Source organism: Parasteatoda tepidariorum, chromosome 1 (assembly GCF_043381705.1).
Source record: "Parasteatoda tepidariorum isolate YZ-2023 chromosome 1, CAS_Ptep_4.0, whole genome shotgun sequence".
NCBI classification, from domain to species: domain Eukaryota; kingdom Metazoa; phylum Arthropoda; class Arachnida; order Araneae; family Theridiidae; genus Parasteatoda; species Parasteatoda tepidariorum.
In genome coordinates this window covers 8,984,727-9,003,651 of record NC_092204.1, presented here as the reverse complement: position 1 = coordinate 9,003,651, position 18,925 = coordinate 8,984,727, and the positions used below count along the sequence as shown (strand labels likewise).

Below are 18,925 nucleotides of genomic sequence, written 5' to 3'. Positions count from 1 at the left end.
TATGCTAAGACATCTCTTGGCGATCATAATTGATGTCTAGTTTAACCNCTGCAATTATGTCGTGGAACAATTCTTGCTAAACGCATTATAATATTGGCAGCTGTTCCAAGACTTGGTTCCCCCGAGTTTGCAATATTTTCCTTACCTGAATTTAGTTCGATTTTATAGGTAAATCCACCTCATTATAGGATTGAATTTTCATGTATGTTGCAGATATGTAACTCGGTGATACAAGGGGTTAATAAAAATGTGTAAATGTGACAAATGGAGATACAAACAGAAAAATGTGTAAACAGAGTTCAAAAAATTATTAAGTAAATATTTGTGCTTAAAAGTGCATTTTCTTACTTTAGATATTTGTAATTTAATCGTTTCTTGCACAGTTACTCAGTTTTTTTTTTTTTCTACATATTTTATAAAATCAGCTTTAATTATATTAAACCTAGCTATCTAAACTACATAAGGTTAACTTTTGACATTTTATGCTAAGACTTCTCTTAACGATCATAATTGATGTATAGTTTAACCACTGTAGTATCAGCAGGACAGCAGAAAAGCAGAAAATAAAAAACTTAATAGAATATTGTTACTATATTATTAAGATGATCCTGGGAGACAGGAATAACCAATTTAATTAAAGATAATCATATTTCCATGTAAAAAGTATAGTTATGTAAAAAGTATAGCATTACGAGTTTAATGGATTTTATTCTTTTTCCAGAATTTATGCAAAATGAACAAACAAAAAAGACAACAATAACAGATCGTTTATTATTCTTGATTAGCTCTTCCCTTTTTTTGGCAGAAAAATCAAAAACTAATATCTGAAAAAATCAGGTAGAATAAAAAAGAGAAGTTTTGAAGCGAATTGATTTATTTTTATTTTTATATGGCTTAATTAAATAGATAAAATGGAGTTAATGTTTATTTTTTCTTTCTTTTTTCTGATTGAAATGTTTGCTAAATGTTATGTTGCTTTATTTATTTATATTAATATAAAGAATATCATATTAATATGTTTATTCTTTTTTCTAATTAAAATATGTAAAATGTTAACTTTCTTTTTTTTAAAAGTAAAATGAAAATAACTATTTCTTTTTTTAAATCTCCGTTTGTTAATAAAACTTGACCACTGTTTTGGTCATTCTACTTTTATGATACATTTTGTATTGTTTCGAGAGAGAAAAAACAACAATACTTAGAAATTAGAGACTATGATGATAGATAAAATTGTAATTTATTTATTATTAACGAGTAACTTTGTTCTTTTTTTAAAAAAATAATAACTTTCAAGCATGTAGTTTTTGGAAAAAAGAGCTGAGTAAAATACAATGAGGAATTAGAAGTAATCAGGGGGGTTGTTATGAGTAGAGCTTTTTAGTATCTTAAATTATCGTTGATTGTAACTTATTTTTTGTAGCAAAAAATTTTTGAATGATTAGATTTTTGATTAGATTTGTGATTACATTAGATTTGTCCTATTTTTGATTAGATTTGTAGCTCACTAAAGTTTTCTTTATAAGAGTTGATCAGTTTTCAATTTGAGCTGATACATTATTATTATTATTGTTATTATTTTTTTTCTTTCGGAAATGCTCTACAATAATTTCTGAAGTCGAGCAGAATCTAAATTTTAAATTGCAATTCATGTTTTAAAAAAATAAAATAAACTGATCCCCCTGATTTCTCTTAGGTATACACTCAATTTTTAATAAATATTTTAAAATTGTATTTATTTCAAAGCATTTTAAAAATGTATGGGAGTAATTCTTTTATAATTGGTTTTATAACTTTGATTTTCTGTAAGTTACATTTTCGTTTGCTTTTGTGATTTTGTGAATACAACACATGAAAAATGTTAGAAATCTGAAAAAAAAGAGACGAAAGTAATGTAAAATGAGGGTTTGAATATTGGACTAAATGCATTTCATTCCTGTATCTGATCTCATGAAAGACTTGTACACACTTTTAGAATTTTCATTCTGAAATTACTGTAAAATAACCAACAGCCGTCTGCCCTCCCAATTAACCTTAAATTTTACGGTAAAGAACATCTTTTACCTTTACGGTTTTGAAACCGCTTACAACTAGTATGGTTAAAAAAAAAACATCAATACAAAACTATCCGTTTTTTTAACCATTTACCACAACCATGACTTCAAAACGGTAAAAAATTAATTGAACTGGACATTTGAGCTGTGCTTCTGGTTATGAAATGGGCGTTGGAGATAGGTTGAAATTGAGTTTTTTTTTATCAAATGAGCAGTGGAATATGGCTTAATTAGTTTATTTGGTTGTTATCGTAAGAGATTGGAAAAACTATATTTTTTTGCCATAAACAGCTTCATGGTGAAATTAAGCGTGAATTAAGCATCTAAGCGTGAATGAAAGTACCGTGTTCTAATAGGGGAGTGTTGGATTCTGAAAACTTTGTGCGTTGAAGGGATAGGAGGAAATATGGTGATGTCAATGTAGGGACACGAATCCTCATTAAATGGGATTGACAGATAATATGTACCCATATATACAGATAATATGTAATATGTACCAGACTGTAATATGTACCCAGCTGCACGGAACTAAATAGCTTTATTAAAGAGGTCTAGGTGGTGCAATAAAATCCTGGATGTTTAACCGTGTTTGGTGAAGGAACTTAATAAACTGTTTTTCTCTCAGTTAACAGTTCAAATACCATCTCATTTATAGTTCTTTGACTGTTTTGTTTGAATAAGGTAAATCAGCAACTAAACGAATTGTTATTTAACCATTTTTTTCGAGAAATTTTTAACAAGTCATACCAGTCTTCCATGTACCATAAAATTTCAGAAATATCTATTAGAAAGCGTCCTCTAGTGTCGAAAAGCCAAATATGCCTGTCGTAGACTAATTGAACATTCCAGTGATTTGGAAATGTCGGTAGGTATTTTACAATGCGCCATACTAATTGGAAAAGTCTCCAGTCAGTTAACTATTACAAAGAGTCTCTATATCCTTAAGTTGATTAGAAAATGTGCAATTTGCTATTAAGATTATTGCAGCAAACCTTTAATATAAATATTTACAAATAGCTTTCACTACTCTAAGCTTATTGAAAATTGTCTGGAATGAATCGGGCTAATTCAGCAATAAAAATTTCTTTTCTAATAAACTTGTAGAAATATGAAATCACTGCAATGTGCTTAAAGTTGTAAGGCTGATTAGAAAACGGGGTAGACTTTTCCAGTTAACTTAGATTGCAAAATAATGATGACAATTTGATGAGGCGAGTGATGGCTCAGGGGATGGAGCGTTAACCTTCCAATGAGTTTAACCGGGTTCGAATCCCAGCAATGGCTGGTCGATACGAATTCCGCACTCGGCTTGCACCGACCACAGTGTTGACGTAAAATATCCTCAGTGGAATACGGATCATGGGTTAGAGTCCCCTTGCCGTCAGCCTAATCGTGAAAGGTTCTCGTGGTCTTCTTCTCCATGTAACACAAATGCGGGTTAGTTCCCTCAAAACGTCCTCCAAGAAGGTAAATTTCTCCGAAGGCGAACGCTCTATCCCCTGAGCCATCGCAGATACTTATTTTTCAATTTGTAGTTACTAGCAATAGTTGTTTGTAGTGTTTTCTGAAACGTGAATTTTAAAAATTTTCGAAGATATTTTAAATACTGTTTTTTGTCGGCCCTTAACAGGCCTGAGCTAAAACACTTTATGCAATTTCGTAAGGTACTTCTTATTCACATACACTATCTACCAATAAGTATTTGGACACCTATGCAAATGACTATATCTGCGGTCCTGAGATACGTCACGCCCTCAGCCGGTATATATCGTGTGGGGAACAACATCGGCATTAATCCCATGCAAGATGCCTACTGCCCTATTTTTGATGACAATGTGCTTCCTGCGTTGTGGCAGTTTCACGGGGTGGACTCCTGTTATTTCCAGGACGACAATGCCAGCTGTCATGTTGCGAGGATCACCAAAGCTTGGCTTATTGGTTCAACGTACATTTCCAGGCTTGTGTGCTCAATCAAGGCTTATAAACCTTTGTCAAGTCGAAGAACAGATAGCACAATAGAGAAGGACATCACAAAGAATACACCAAGGTTTACGGCGGGATTCGAACTCTTCACCTCCATGCTTAACAGAGCTCTTGGCGGGCGATACCGCTCGGCCAACCAAAGCTTGGTATGGTGTCAATGGGGTAAATCGAATGAACTGGCCTGCCCAGACCTGAACCCTATCGAGAACCTCTGGGACGAGTTGGATCACCGAATTAAGGGGTGTACTACCCGTCCAAAATAGGTGAAGGAACTTGCATGTTTTCTCCAAGCCGAGTGGAAGAAAATACCACTAGTATGCCCTGGGAAAGTATGCCCTGGGAGGTTCACGCTGTAATTGCCTCTCGTGGAGGCTCACCCAACTATTGATTATGAATAAAGTTGTTTTTCTTTCCGATCACACGTGTCCAAATACTTATTGGTAGATAGTGTTGTACATCTTTATTAATCTCACCTGTCACAATTAACTCTGTCTCTGCTTTATCTTCGTTGACTGAACTTGTCAGGGCGCAGATGTACCTTCCGCTGTCTCTTATCTCCGCATTTCTCAGAATTAGTGTCCCGCCAACAATTTCTCTTCGATGATTCAAGCGAACCGGTGTAGGGGATGCTCCAACTTCTTTTCTGTACCACCTGTAGTTGGGCAACGGAAAAGCCTGCCCGGCACAGGGCAGTAAAGCTGTCTCTCCATTTTCCACGAAAATCTTAGAAGCTGCATGCGTTATTCTAGGTGGTACCTGCCCGTATGGCTCTGAAAAATAATACAAAATTAATAGTAACAATATTACAAAATTCAAACCACTAAATTTGTTTAAACGTGTTCTGAACAATTTTTCCATTGAAAAATTTATGATAAAACTAAAATAGGGAAGAGTTACTTTAACACTTTAAAAAGGTATTTACTGGACAAAGTCACTACAGTGTCTGGCCAAATAATTAGACGCACTATAAGATTCTATGTAAAATGTTAATTATTAGGAGAAACTATACATATTTATAGCTTTTTTACGAGGTTGAAACCGGTTTGCACTTGTTTATGTCCGTGTATCAATTGGTTAACATTGTAATGCAATACGTTGAAAATAAATACAAATAGAAAGTATATAAAAAATCTCCTGAATAAAAACCCCATTACATGTATGTTTAAATATAAAAGTATTGCATACAAACTCCTGCAAAACATGTCATTATTAAAATACTACAATGCGTCTAATAATTTGGTCTAATTATTATAATATACTAATATAAGATCTGATTTAATAAACAGTCTATATTTATTTAATATATCGTCTAAAATGACCAATCGTGGATTTTATATTATATATCGTCTAATTTAACCAATTGGTACCCGAATGCAAACAAGTGCAAACCGGTTTCATCACCGTAGAAACAATAAAGCTGTATAGTATGGGCTGATAAGGATTGGGATTCATTTACGTAATACTTAATATATTTTTCTTTAGATTTGTTAAATTGTCATGGTGACTCAGAGGATAGAGCGCTCGCCTCCCAACGAGGTGATCAGTGTTCGAATCCCAGCGACTACTGCATGATACGAATTCTGTACTAGGCTCGTAATGACCACACTGCTGAAGTATAATATCCTCAGTGGTAGACGGATCATGGGTTAGAGCAGGGGTGTCCAACTGGCGGCCCGCGGAGTCTTTTTTTTTTTTTGTGGCCCGCGAACTAAAATATATTAGTTGTCATTTTTTGTCGACAATTTTCGTAAAAAATCTATATGGGTTTTAAATACTTTTCCCATTAATAAAAACCTAATTTCCTCGTTTCTGTGAAATTTAACATACCAACGGTGAAAAAAAAATTATTTTTCAGGTTTTGCACCCAAGAAAATATTTATTCAAATACAAAAATAATTGTGTATGTTGCTTTTTTTATTCCATTCTTTTGTATTTTGTGAATATAATTTAGCATGTGCGTATCAGAAATTTTTGAAAAAATTCTCCAATTTAACTTTCGATAACACTCATTTAGGACGAAAATATTTACACACACATTTGTAAATTTTTAATGCAAATATCTATTCTCTGGTGGTTGCAGCAGACAAATCTCAATTTTCGTATTGAACATTTTGTGTGCTACTATGTAAGTTTTAATATCAACTTTTTTAAAGTTTTATATCTTAACAATTAGATGTCTGTTGCACATTAATTGTTTAATACATATGTGCACATTATTGTAGCCCGAGTTTTTATTATTTATTTAATATTTTTACGATTTGACATAGAATCTTAAGTGCGTCTAATAATTTGGCCAGTGTTTTAGGTATCATATAAATGTGTTAATATGTGAATTAGGAAGTATTGTTTTAATTGTTTATTTAACATTTCTTTTAATTTAATTGACGCACTGAATGCTGAAAATAACAGTATGTGTATCAATTTTTGAATCACTCCCCAGTATGTATCATAGTACCAACATTTTTCGCATTTAGGAGAAACTAAATACTAAATTAGTAGGAAGAAAAGAAATATGCTAAATTAATAAACAAACACGTCTTTATAAGAATTAGATTTTTTAAGGAAATTTTAAAGTAGTAAAATAGTTCTTTCAAATATTTACTCTTAATAACGAATAATATTCGTGAAATGTCATTGATATATCAATTCGAAGGAGTCAAAAATCAACACTACAAACTGTATTTATATTTATTGATTATATTCACGGTATAAGGTTTTGCCGATTCTGATAGCATCGTAGGATAACCTAAATCTATTTCCGAGAAATAAGAGAAAAAAAGGATTTTTTATAACTGGTTGGGTTTGGGAAAAAAATAAGAACACTAACTAATTGAGATCAATGGCAGAAAAATGAAACCTAAATATTATTAGATTTAATAAGAACCGAGAACAAAGCAATTTCCCGTTAAGTAGATTAAAACCTGATCGTATCCCAGGGATAGAATAGCATTAATCTAAGAAAAAACCTAAAGGAAGAAAAACCTAAAAACGAATGCAGGAAATAAGAGGTCTGTGTATGAAAGAAACTCACAAGAAACATCTTTAAAATGAGCTGCACTTTCATAAATTTACCTTTCAACAGGTTAATCTTTTCCACTACTTTCCAACATTTTACAATTTTTTTTTACTTAATCATAATGTATTGTTTTACCATATTTTATATATTGACCCTGTTTTTCGCTAGTTGTCTTTCGGTATATGGAATCACTATTATGAATAGATATTTTATTATATTTGTAAAAACTGTGAGTTCATAACAATTGTCCATGACTTTTAGATTATTTTTTGTACATTTCAAACCAGCATCCAATGTTTTGATAATGCAAAACGGATCAACATTTAAATAAAAGTTTTTTTAAAATTTTTTTAGCGTTTCAGTGTTTTTTGAAGTGTTTGGGATCTATTTGTTTTATTTATTATTATTTGAAAAGTTATTTCAACGATACAAAGATTGGAAAAAAGGCAAAAGACAAAAATTAATAATTATTATACATAATCGAAAATCAATAATTTTACCGTTCAATGAAAAATTTTTTTGGGTATATTTCTGTATCGTGATCTGTCTCGCCAACTACAATCGCCAAGATGCCAAGTAGATTTTAAACTTTCAATTTTTTTTTAAAAAAAACATGTAGATGTTTGCCCTGTGGCTACGAGTTATACCTTTCGAGTTGGTCCCTTTCTGTGATTTTTTTTTTAGTTTATCGAAAGCCACTGCCCGGAAGTTTCCAAGACTTGGCGATTATTCTGCCACAGATCACGATAGGGAAATCTTCCCATTTCTCTTTCTAAAAAATATTGATTTTTTTTGTTAAGTTTTTGAAATAATTGTCTGTTAAAGGGACCACATAATTCTATTCAAAATTAAAATACATAGCTTTAAAATTAAAACCGCCTTATTCTGCGAGTTAAAATTGTAGCTTTTTTTTTATTTTCTTCCGAAAAGAAGCCTTTCAGTAATTAATTTTAGAAGATTGTATAAGACAATTTTTATACTTATTTATTCTTAAGAGTTAACAACAATAGAGTACATTCAAACAATCAATTCTTCAAAAAAAAATGAACAGAACTTGTATTATAAATTTATTTAACTTCATTTAAACACAGCTGTAGCATAGTATACAATAACTACACGAAGAAAAAATTCTAACTGTTTAAAGTATAACCTGAAACTTTAAACAACAATCCAAAATAAAATTTAAAAAAATTTAATTAATAAGTAATTTTACAAAGGAATTCTATCTGATAAAAGTTAAGTAATCGTTTCTGAAATTGTGATAAAAGCAAATTCGTATAATTTCTAATGTCATTCGAACAGATTAAAATGTAATTTCTTTCTCACAAATAAGATGAACAGTTGATTAAAAGTGTAATTCGCCATAGTAACACAATTAGATATTCAAAACTATTCATAACTGCAAAGTCTGTGCAATTAGTTCCATGGATATTTAAGCTTGAAAGTAATTAGAGGATCATACGAGATTGACATTGTATTTGGAAAGATTTTAAAACTGACTTAGTACTAATTTTTCTTGCAATAACTTTTTTTAATTTTTTATCACGTTATTTAATGCTAAAACATGAAGGTTGATTAACATGATTTAAATATTGTTTGTTGTTGGCGGAAATGGAAATATAGGTGTTGAAAAGGATATCATATTTTAAACAAAAAGGAATTTAGTCTGTTCTATTTATTCATCACAGTTTAAAAAGATATCAATGCATATTGTTTCCTAAAATGAGCTCTTCATAATTACTGCTACTAATAGGCATTTTTTTTCTCGAAAGGACAAGTGAGGATAAGTTTCAGCGAGGCTGGCAAAAGCAAAATAAATAATGAGGAAAGAAAGATTACCTGCATTGCCAATTCGCGATTGCAACGCTTGAATACGCCCTCTAGCGGGGAGGACATTTTCAGGCTTTTATTTATTAAGTTTTTATTTAATTCTGTCAGAATCATTGGCAGAGTAGGACGCTATTTTTTAGCAGCAAATAAGAAGCAAGATTTCTCTAATGAAAAGGCAGAAGAACTTGAAATTTCAACCCAGAACATAGGTAAATCTTTCTGAAACAGAACGCTCCCAACATTTAAAGAACAATTTCTCAATACTTTTTACCTTTATATTATCAACAAACTTGCAACCGATAGCTTCCGATTTCGAGATCGCATACTGTTACAGATATGAGTATTACGGTGAAATAATATCTTTTTTCTACATTACATTTACATTTTTTTTCTACTCATCACAAATTAAAGTGAAGTCAACCTCGCTTACTTCATTCCAATGAATAAATGTGATTTAAGAAAGTGCAGAACTGAGATAGTTATAGAACATCTTTTTTCTTTATAGAATAGTATATATTTCTGTATCTATATAAATAATAAAGAATCATCCGAATTACTTGAAATAGTATTTGTGTTGATTATTAATAAATTTTTATCGTTTTTTGGTAAGTATTTTTTAATTTTGAATAAATAATTTCAACTAGAAATCCGCTATTCTGTTTTTAAGTTGCATATTGAAATTTATTTCGAGATCTTACAAGTATTAAATTTTGTTATGTGGTATGTCATCTAAAAGTAATGAAAGGATAATCTATGTATATATTATTTGAGAATAAAATTTACAAACAGAGAGCATTTCCTTTGGAATTCTCTGGATTTATAAAGTAAGTAAGTATTATGATTGAAGCAATTAAGAAAACAATGAAAATAAAAATATGACCACCGAAGCCGATGTCTTCAGAGGGTACCGGCCTCGGAAGTCATAAAACAAAACCTTTTCTATTGAGAGAGAGGACAAATGCCAAAATTAACTCTCTCAGTACCCCGAAGACATTGTAGAAGTCCAAGAAGTACAAAACCTTCGGGGTTCTGAGAGAGTTAATTTCGGCATTTGTTCACGCTCTCAATAGAAAAGTTTTTGGTTTATGGCTTCCGAGGCCAGTACCCCCTGAAGACGTCGGCTTTGGTGGTCATATTATTATTTCCATTGTTTTCTTAGTTGGTTCAATTGCTCTGTCTTTTGAAAATTCTGCTGCTTTTAAGAGCGTTTCTTTCAAAGATAGTTTTGTCAATTTAGAATTTAATATTTTGTGTTCTTTTTCTAAGTGTTATGATTTTCATAATTAAAAATTCACTTGTAAATAATTTTTTTCCGAATTTGATGATAGTTCTCTGCAGAATGGTTTTCTACGTCTGATTAAGAACAAAAAAAAAGAAACAATATAATTTTTTTTTATATGAGGAATTTTTAGAATCGTTTTTTTAATCGTAAGCATTTCTTATTTTACGTTTGTTGCTTATAATTCTTTGTAAAAATTGTTGTCAAAAACATTTTTGCCAAACTAAAGGTGTAACATTATGTGTTTCTGTATACTTTTTGAATATTTTAAATGTTTAAAGTAATATGATTCAGAAAAGTATGGGATGTAAAGTTTAAATAGATCTTTCATAATTAGATCATTAAATTTAGTAGAACGATTTCTTAGGCACTAGGTTTTAACTCTAATAAGAAAGTTTTTTGCAAATATTTTCCGATGTGTTTTGGATGTTCCTTTCCTAACAAAAAGATACTTCATTTTATTTCCACTTGCATAAGAAAGAATATGAAACACATTTTTTTTTTAATTTAATAAGCCGCAATAAAGAACCATGCAACACTGAAGAAATTTCCAGTGCAACTGATGATCATGTTATTCTGCTAGCAGTCATTCGTCTCAAATAACAACGCCCTCTATAGGTCATTGCGTTCGCGAATATCAATAACTTTGCGTACTAAAGCTGTTCGGGAAAAAAAGATTTATTCTTTTCGACATACTGTACAGCCCTGATCTATAGCCTGTAGTACACCCTATAGCACATCTTGAGAGCCGATCTTGTACTGATTGCCTTTTTCTTTTCTTCGAATTTCTGCTGTACCATTTTCTTTTTTCAACTCGCCTTAAGAGATGTTATTGATGTTATAAGTGAGATGTTATAAGTGAGATACTAATTGATAACAATTTAGAAATTCTTATCCTTCAAATATCCAGAATATTCAATTTGCATCTGTAATAATTAATTTAATACCCATATGTATTTAGTTTGCTACAGTTTTTTTCCGTTTCTAAACATTATTTGAAGTTGACTGAATCTTATTCATTCATGTAGGTAAAATCCAAATTTCCTTTCATTTCTACTCTGCAATAAAATGCGTATGCATGAAACAGAGAAACTGGATACCAAAAAATAGTAAGAACTTAGAAATCCTAAATAATGAAAGTTAATGAAAGTGGAAGGAAAAGAGGTTCGTAATTACGTTTGAGTTAATGAATTCATAAACTCATTCAACCAATTTAATTTTTTATACGATGTCGTTCACTCGTATGAAAGTGATATTAAAAACAAAGGGCGAACAGTTTTTCTATTCAAAAATAGTACTGAATATAATTACAATTAGTGTCTGTATTTAAATTCTCATTTCATGGATAATTTTTATTTAGAACATTGCTTCTTTTAACAATAAAATTTGTTATTTATTAAATTATTTAAATCATGTTTCACGAAACAATGGCAGACAAAAAAATTAACTTAATTTTAAAAGATTAGGAGAAAAAATGACTTTCAACAATATCTAAATCCAAAACAGCATATAAAAGTAGCTATTACGAAGCTTAAAAAAATATCTTGATTTATCAACCTTGCAAATAGAAGCCTTGTCAATTTCCAAACTTAATCTCGCTTACAAATTCAGAACAGTTTATGCTACAGGCCTGAAATGCCTACAGTGTGTAAAAAGGGGTAGTTTCCTTTGCCGATCCTAATTGCCGTTCAAAAATTTCAATTAGCTCGTTCTGACACAAAACCTGTCTTAATTGTTGTTTGTCTTCGGATTGGTTTATAAATCCTGCCTATGTATGTGTTTCAAGACGTCACCTTCCTTCTTCAGTATTTATGTTTATATTAAAATCACCGTCAAGACAGTAATTATACGTTAATAATAAAACGAATATAAAAATACTTTAAATTATTATTATGTAAATACATTAATAATGACTGCTGGTGAAAAGAAAAGAATTCTAAAAAAAAATATCAAACAGCAGAGGTCGCCATAGCAACGCATGCAAAGACGACGCATGCGTACTGTTTAGTATTACTCTTGAACACAGTTGAAAAGTGTGATGACTTCCAAATAAAATGCACACGCCATTAATCCAAAACAAGACCCATTTTACAAATGAATAATAAATGAAACATTAACAAAATACAACGATGAGGCTTGATTAATTTCGATAATATGCATTACTGGCATTGATGCAGTTTTAATACGTTCCTGTTAACTGTACAGTTTTAGATACTGTGAACAGAGGTTACTTACAGTTCCTTTGAAAGGGATAAGTACCAGAGAAAATAAGCATGATCGTAGTAAGTTTGGACTTCCATGACTTGGCATTGAGTAACAGCATCATGCAAAATGATACTGTATCTTTTTCTTGGTGTAATAAATCTTAAATAAACTGTTATTTTTCTGGGATTTGCTGTACTGATTTATTGATTTTTTTTAAAACCCTTAGGAAAACTGGCATTCAGCTAGTCTTAACGAATTTGTTGGCATTTTATTGCTTTTTTTATTATTTTATTCAGAAAAAGAGAGATACATTATTAAGCAGTTGAAACTCTACAGGGAATAAAGCAGGGTTTATCTAAAGGAACTCACTTTTTTCTGTACTTTTAATTTTATTATATTTACGTAGTCGAAACAGAATTTGCCATGATGGATTTCTTCTATGGTTCAGCTTTCTAATCCTTGCTCTATTGCTGAGGATTAGTATTTTAATTGAAATTCGGAGAAAAGGAAGGTGAAAATTAAAAACAAATTTGACGTTAAGCTTTTAACTATTTCTTACCTATTTTTACCTACATTTTTTTTCTCGGAAAAAATAATTTTCGTAAAATTATTGTACTGGATGGTAATGACATTTCTCGTAAAAAAAAGAAGAAAATTAATTCTGTGGTAAAAACTTATGAGCTTTTTGGAGTTCCTGTAAAGCCAGAAACATGGCACATTTTATCATATTCTGGTAGTGTTGTCCCTACCTTTTTTTCTGCATAGATGTGACAATTTCTGGGTAGATGTTGTGTAGATATTTTTTCTCGGAAAAAAAAATACTGGTAAAATTATTGTGCAGGATGGTTAGGACACTTCTCGTAAAAAAAGAAGAAAAATAATTCTGCGGTAAAAACTAAAGAGCTTTTTGGAGTTCCTGTTAAGCCAGAAACGTGGCACATTTTATCATATTCTGGTAGTGTTGAACCTACTTTTTTTCTGTATAGATGTGAAATTTTCAGTGTAGATGTTGTGTAGATATTTTTTTCAACGGAGAAAATAATTTTAGAAATATTGTTGTATTGGATGGTAATGACATTTCGCGGAAAAAAAGAGGAAACTTAATTCTGGTCAATAAAACCAAAGTATATGNTTGAAGTTGACTGAATCTTATTCATTCATGTAGGTAAAATCCAAATTTCCTTTCATTTCTACTCTGCAATAAAATGCGTATGCATGAAACAGAGAAACTGGATACCAAAAAATAGTAAGAACTTAGAAATCCTAAATAATGAAAGTTAATGAAAGTGGAAGGAAAAGAGGTTCGTAATTACGTTTGAGTTAATGAATTCATAAACTCATTCAACCAATTTAATTTTTTATACGATGTCGTTCACTCGTATGAAAGTGATATTAAAAACAAAGGGCGAACAGTTTTTCTATTCAAAAATAGTACTGAATATAATTACAATTAGTGTCTGTATTTAAATTCTCATTTCATGGATAATTTTTATTTAGAACATTGCTTCTTTTAACAATAAAATTTGTTATTTATTAAATTATTTAAATCTTGTTTTACGAAACAATGACAGACAAAAAAATTAACTTAATTTTAAAAGATTAGGAGAAAAAATTGACTTTCAACAATATCTAAATCCAAAACAGCATATAAAAGTAGTAGCTATTACGAAGCTTAAAAAAATATCTTGATTTATCAACCTTGCAAATAGAAACCTTGTCAATTTCCAAACTTAACCTTGCTTAAAATTCAGAACAGTTTATGCTATAGCCCTGAAATGCCTACAGTGTGTAAAAAGGGGTAGTTTCCTTTGCCGATCCTAATTGCCTGTTCTGGTAAAATTATTGTGCAGGATGGTTAGGGCACTTCTCTTAAAAAAAGAAGAAAAGTAATTCTGCGGTAAAAACTAATGAGCTTTTTGGTGTTCCCGCCAGAGCCGTGGCACATTTTATCATATTCTGGTAGTGTTGAACCTACTTTTTTCTCTGTATAGATGTGAAATTTTCAGTGTAGATGTTGTGTAGATATTTTTTTCTCGAAGAAAATAATTTTAGAAAAATTGTTGTATTGGATGGTAATGACATTTCTCGGAAAAAAAGAGGAAAATTAATTCTGGTCAATAAAACCAAAGTATACGCACACCTTAGGTAATTGTTGCGTTCATATGGTAACGGTATACCAGAAATTCTGGTTTTTAAAATTGTAGCTCTTATTACAAGACATTTAGTAAAAAAATACTTGACTGAAAAGCAAAGTTAACCGAATAAATGAATTTTATGCCTTGCTCTAAGTTATCATGATCAAATTACCATAATTTACCACAATTACCGAATTTTATCACACATTATAAAACAATATTTTATTGTTTATTTTACCAAAAACATGACAAAAGCGCTGCGGTAAAAACTAATGGAATTTTTAGTGTTCCCGTAAAGCCACTGACATGGCACACTTTATCATATTCTGATTGGGTTGACCATAGAGGTGACATAAAATATCCTCAGCGTTGGACGGATCATGGGTTAGAGTCCCCTTGTTGTCAGGCTAACCGTGGAAGGTTTTCGTGGTTTTCCTCTAAATGTAACGCATATGTGGGTCAGTTCCATCAAAAAGTCCTCCACGAAGTTAAATTTCTCCTAATACTTGATCCAGGAGTTCCCTTGTCTTCTGGATTGGGTTTCAAAATTACAAGGCTACGGCGTTGAACATTAGTGGTCGTAAACCCTAACATTGGGTCGGTTGTTCAAAGACGGTTATGAAATAAAGTAAAATAATTTTTTTTTCTGTGTAGAAACTGATGTATCTTTCCTATTTGAGTTTTTAGAAATTTTAGAAATTTTACGGAAGTTAACTCGATTTGTTAGTATCTGGCAATAAAAAAAAATTTACATGGGTTGCATATTTGTGAGTAAGTCGAAAATAGAAACATATAAAAAGAATTGAAGTAATTTAAAACGAAATAAAACATTAACAAAATATGCACTCCATTCAGGAAATAACTCCCTTATTTCAGGAATAACTCCCCTCAGGAAATAACTCCTCATATGTTCTCAAATTAAGGGAATTATCCTATCAAAGAAACGAAAACTCTATTACGAAAGTAAAAAAGAGTTACCTAAAAAGGAACAAGTTACCATATCGGCTAAGATATGAGTAAATAAATACAGCTGTCATTACTTTTTTCAAATTGAGGAGACATTTAACTGTTTGGTCACAGGTGAAATCACAAATCTTCTCCAATAGCGGTAAGAAAAACTATTTCTCCTCATATTTTTGTTGTCCGACGCCGATTTTTGTGCTCCCTTTAATTTCCTTTTTTTTTCTTCCAGGAAAAGGAATCCGAAAGCTAAGCTGAAGATCAACTAATCAAATATAATAGCCCTTGTCTTTTGGTTCGGGAACAAGATTAAATCTCAAGAGAAGAATGAGATCGATCTTAAGAAGAATCCAAAAGAAGAAAAAAAACTAAACAGACGCATTTTTTTATATATCTCCTCTGATTTTTGTACCATTTCTTGGAGTAGAGCAGTAAACAGGGAGATAAAAAAAAATGAGAATATATTTCTTTCTTTTTATATCAATATTTTAGACGCTTGTGAAAATTAAAGAGGAAATGCCAGATCATCATCATTTTAGGGGAGAGGGGTTGAGCGTTAGGATTCTCTCTTTTGGACTTCTACGACGCATATAATGACGCATATCGATAAAAGGAAACATATAAGAAATTTTTAAAGGTAGACAATATATTTTATTTAACTCTATTACCGTTGTGGAAAAGCCTAACCGAATTGGATTTACGACTATTGATTTTTAACACTACACCGTTAGAAATTTCTCGGAAAATATGGTTAAATAACAATTTATTAACTGGTTATTTGACCGTATTCGATCAAAACAGTCAAATAATCATAAATAAAACGGTAATCAAACTGTTAAGTTTAAGAAAAACTGTTTATTAACTGCTTTCACCAAATACGGTTAAAAAACCGGAATTTTATCGCACTAACTAGAACCACCTAATGAAGCAACTCAGTTCCTTGCAACTCATAACCGAGCAGGACTTATCTGTCAATCTCATGATCGGCAGAACTGGAGTTCGAGTCCTAGTGTTGGCACCACAATATTTACTCAATTCCCTTCAACATATGAAGAATTTCCAGTGCCCAGCACCCTCCAATGCCCATTACCTTACGTAAAGCCGAGCTCTTATATCTATTGAAATAATAAATTTTTATTTACGTTTTTGAAAATTGCTAGTTGTAAACGGTTAAAAAACCGTATAATTTTGTATTCATGGTCTTATAACCACACTTTTTGTAAATAGTTTCAAGACCATAAAGGAAAAAAAAATTCTTTACCGTAAACTTTACGGTTGTTCGGATGGACGGACAGTTACCAGTTATTTTACCATAGTTTTAGTGTGAAAATTTTTACACCGTATAGCCTTGTAACGTCGAATACTACTAAAAATAAGCCAGCTTCTGGATCATTCGGTGTAAGAAAATGGCCTTCTTGAAGTATTTTTTAATAAAACGATCCCGCAATTACGTTACTTTGAAAGAAAGCCGTGAAAACCTCCCATGGCTGGCCCGACGTCAAAGAGATTTTAACCCATGACTCGTCTGGAAAAGTAAATAAGTCAATCAGCTACCAATGGGATTCGAACCTGAGTCACCCTGATTCATCTCGGCCTTTAAACGAAATTCCAGAAATATTCGACAATATATTGATAACTTTAAAAATCAGTGATACAATTGTGATAAGATTCTAAGCTGGATATTTTTAATGCACTAACAGATTAATTAACAGATAATGTATGGTGATTTTGTGATATCTTAAAATACTAATAATCCTTCATTTACAAAATTTTCTGAGTGAAACAAAATAATTCTTCACGTTTTATATAAACTGCATACGTCTTAAATGTACTAAATTAAAATAAATTGGTTAAAAATTTGTCGTGTCTGCGAATAAGAGAAAAGTGCCTTTGGGATTTCTGAAAGTTTCTTTTTCTTGTCTCTACGTCTAAGTAAAATCTTTTTTTTATTTTTATATTTTTCATTTTATATATGTTAAAAAAATTATTAAATGTTTATGCTCAGAGCAGTATTCGCACGTAGAAACACATTAAATTGATAAAACCATACTGAAAGTTACGTGATAAATGTATGAATCAGATATAATTCATACCTGAGAGCATTTTTATTTGCAAAGCATATAAGTATGCATAAAGTAAGGATAAATTATTTGCTTACGTCAATTTTTTTTAATGTTTAGCTTGAACAAGTAGTTTACTTAATTAAATTTTAAAATGAATCTTCACAATCTTTCTCTTTAACTCAACATCATAAGTTGATTTACTTTTCTTTAAGTTACGTGATTTGATATTTATAACTGAAAGCTGTTCTTATTTGCATTCTGAAATTATAAAAAAAAAACTATTTAAAAGTAGTCTTTAATATTTTTCGATACAAAATGCTAACAGCTAATAACTATGCTTTGGAATTTTGTTTTTCATATTTAAAAACATATATTCAAAATATTACATTTTGAATATAAATTTAACTTATTTTGTTAAAAAGAGTGGGTTTTTTTTAATGGCAAAATTCATCTTTTGAGCGAATTGAAATTATATTAAACGTAATGAAATGATTTTTTGTAATAATTTGGAGTCATGATTTTCAAAAAGTGAAGCCATAACAAAATATGCCATAACATAACTCTTGAGCTCAGTATAATTATAATATAATTTAAAGGTGCATCTCAATTTAAACCAGAAATATAGTATCCTTCAAATTTCCGAAACATTTAATAATTTAAAAAAAAAAAAACTTTTTTCTTAGGATTTTACGCTAAGAAAATAGTGTAGTATGGTAAAAGTTACCAGAATGTAGTAAATTTTACCGAGTCCTCGCTCTATGGGAACCTCAAAAAGTTACGAAATTTTTACCGAAGCGCTTTTAGTAATGGCTTTAGGTAGAATTAACAATAAAATATGGTTTTATTGCCATGCTGTTTAGTAGTAAATGAGAAGACAATTTGGCAGTTTTATCACGATATCTAGGAGCATGGCATAAAAACCATTTATGCGGTTATAATATATTATTTCAGTTTGGTATTTTTAGTAAATATCTGGTCGTAAGAAGTAGAATTTTGAAAAACCTGAAAATTCAAAAGACATTTACCATACGAATGGAAAAATTACCAAATGAATAATTTAAATATCATGTAATTTGATTTTATCAACAGAATCTATATATATATATTTCTCTTACACGGCGACAAAAAAAAGCCTCATTAGAATTCCCCGAATGGCAACGCTAGAAAATCGACCAATGATTGCCGCTAAAAATGTCACATGCCAAATCCAGCTGAGATGGCTCAACATATAGCGCTTTTAAAAACGGAAACTGAAATAACCAGAGAGAGAGAGAGCATAAGCAAGGCAGAAGTGAGTAGTCTTTGTCGATAGATCTCTATTTTAGTATTTTGTCGAAAGCGCTTTTTTCACGAATTTATATATTACGAATTTATTTGACGATTTTTGATTTATATCACGAATT

The 18,925-nt window shown here is 30.8% G+C and overlaps 1 protein-coding gene across 1 annotated transcript in view; it reads right to left on the bottom strand.

The window, feature by feature from the left end:
- LOC107444320 (cell adhesion molecule Dscam1-like) overlaps positions 1-18,925 on the bottom strand; it is a 159,371-nt gene that overhangs the window by 84,931 nt on the left and 55,515 nt on the right. The window contains exon 4 of the mRNA XM_071177538.1: positions 4,508-4,804. Within this exon, the coding sequence (XP_071033639.1) occupies positions 4,508-4,804 (297 nt within the window). The remainder of the gene's footprint in view (positions 1-4,507; positions 4,805-18,925) is intronic.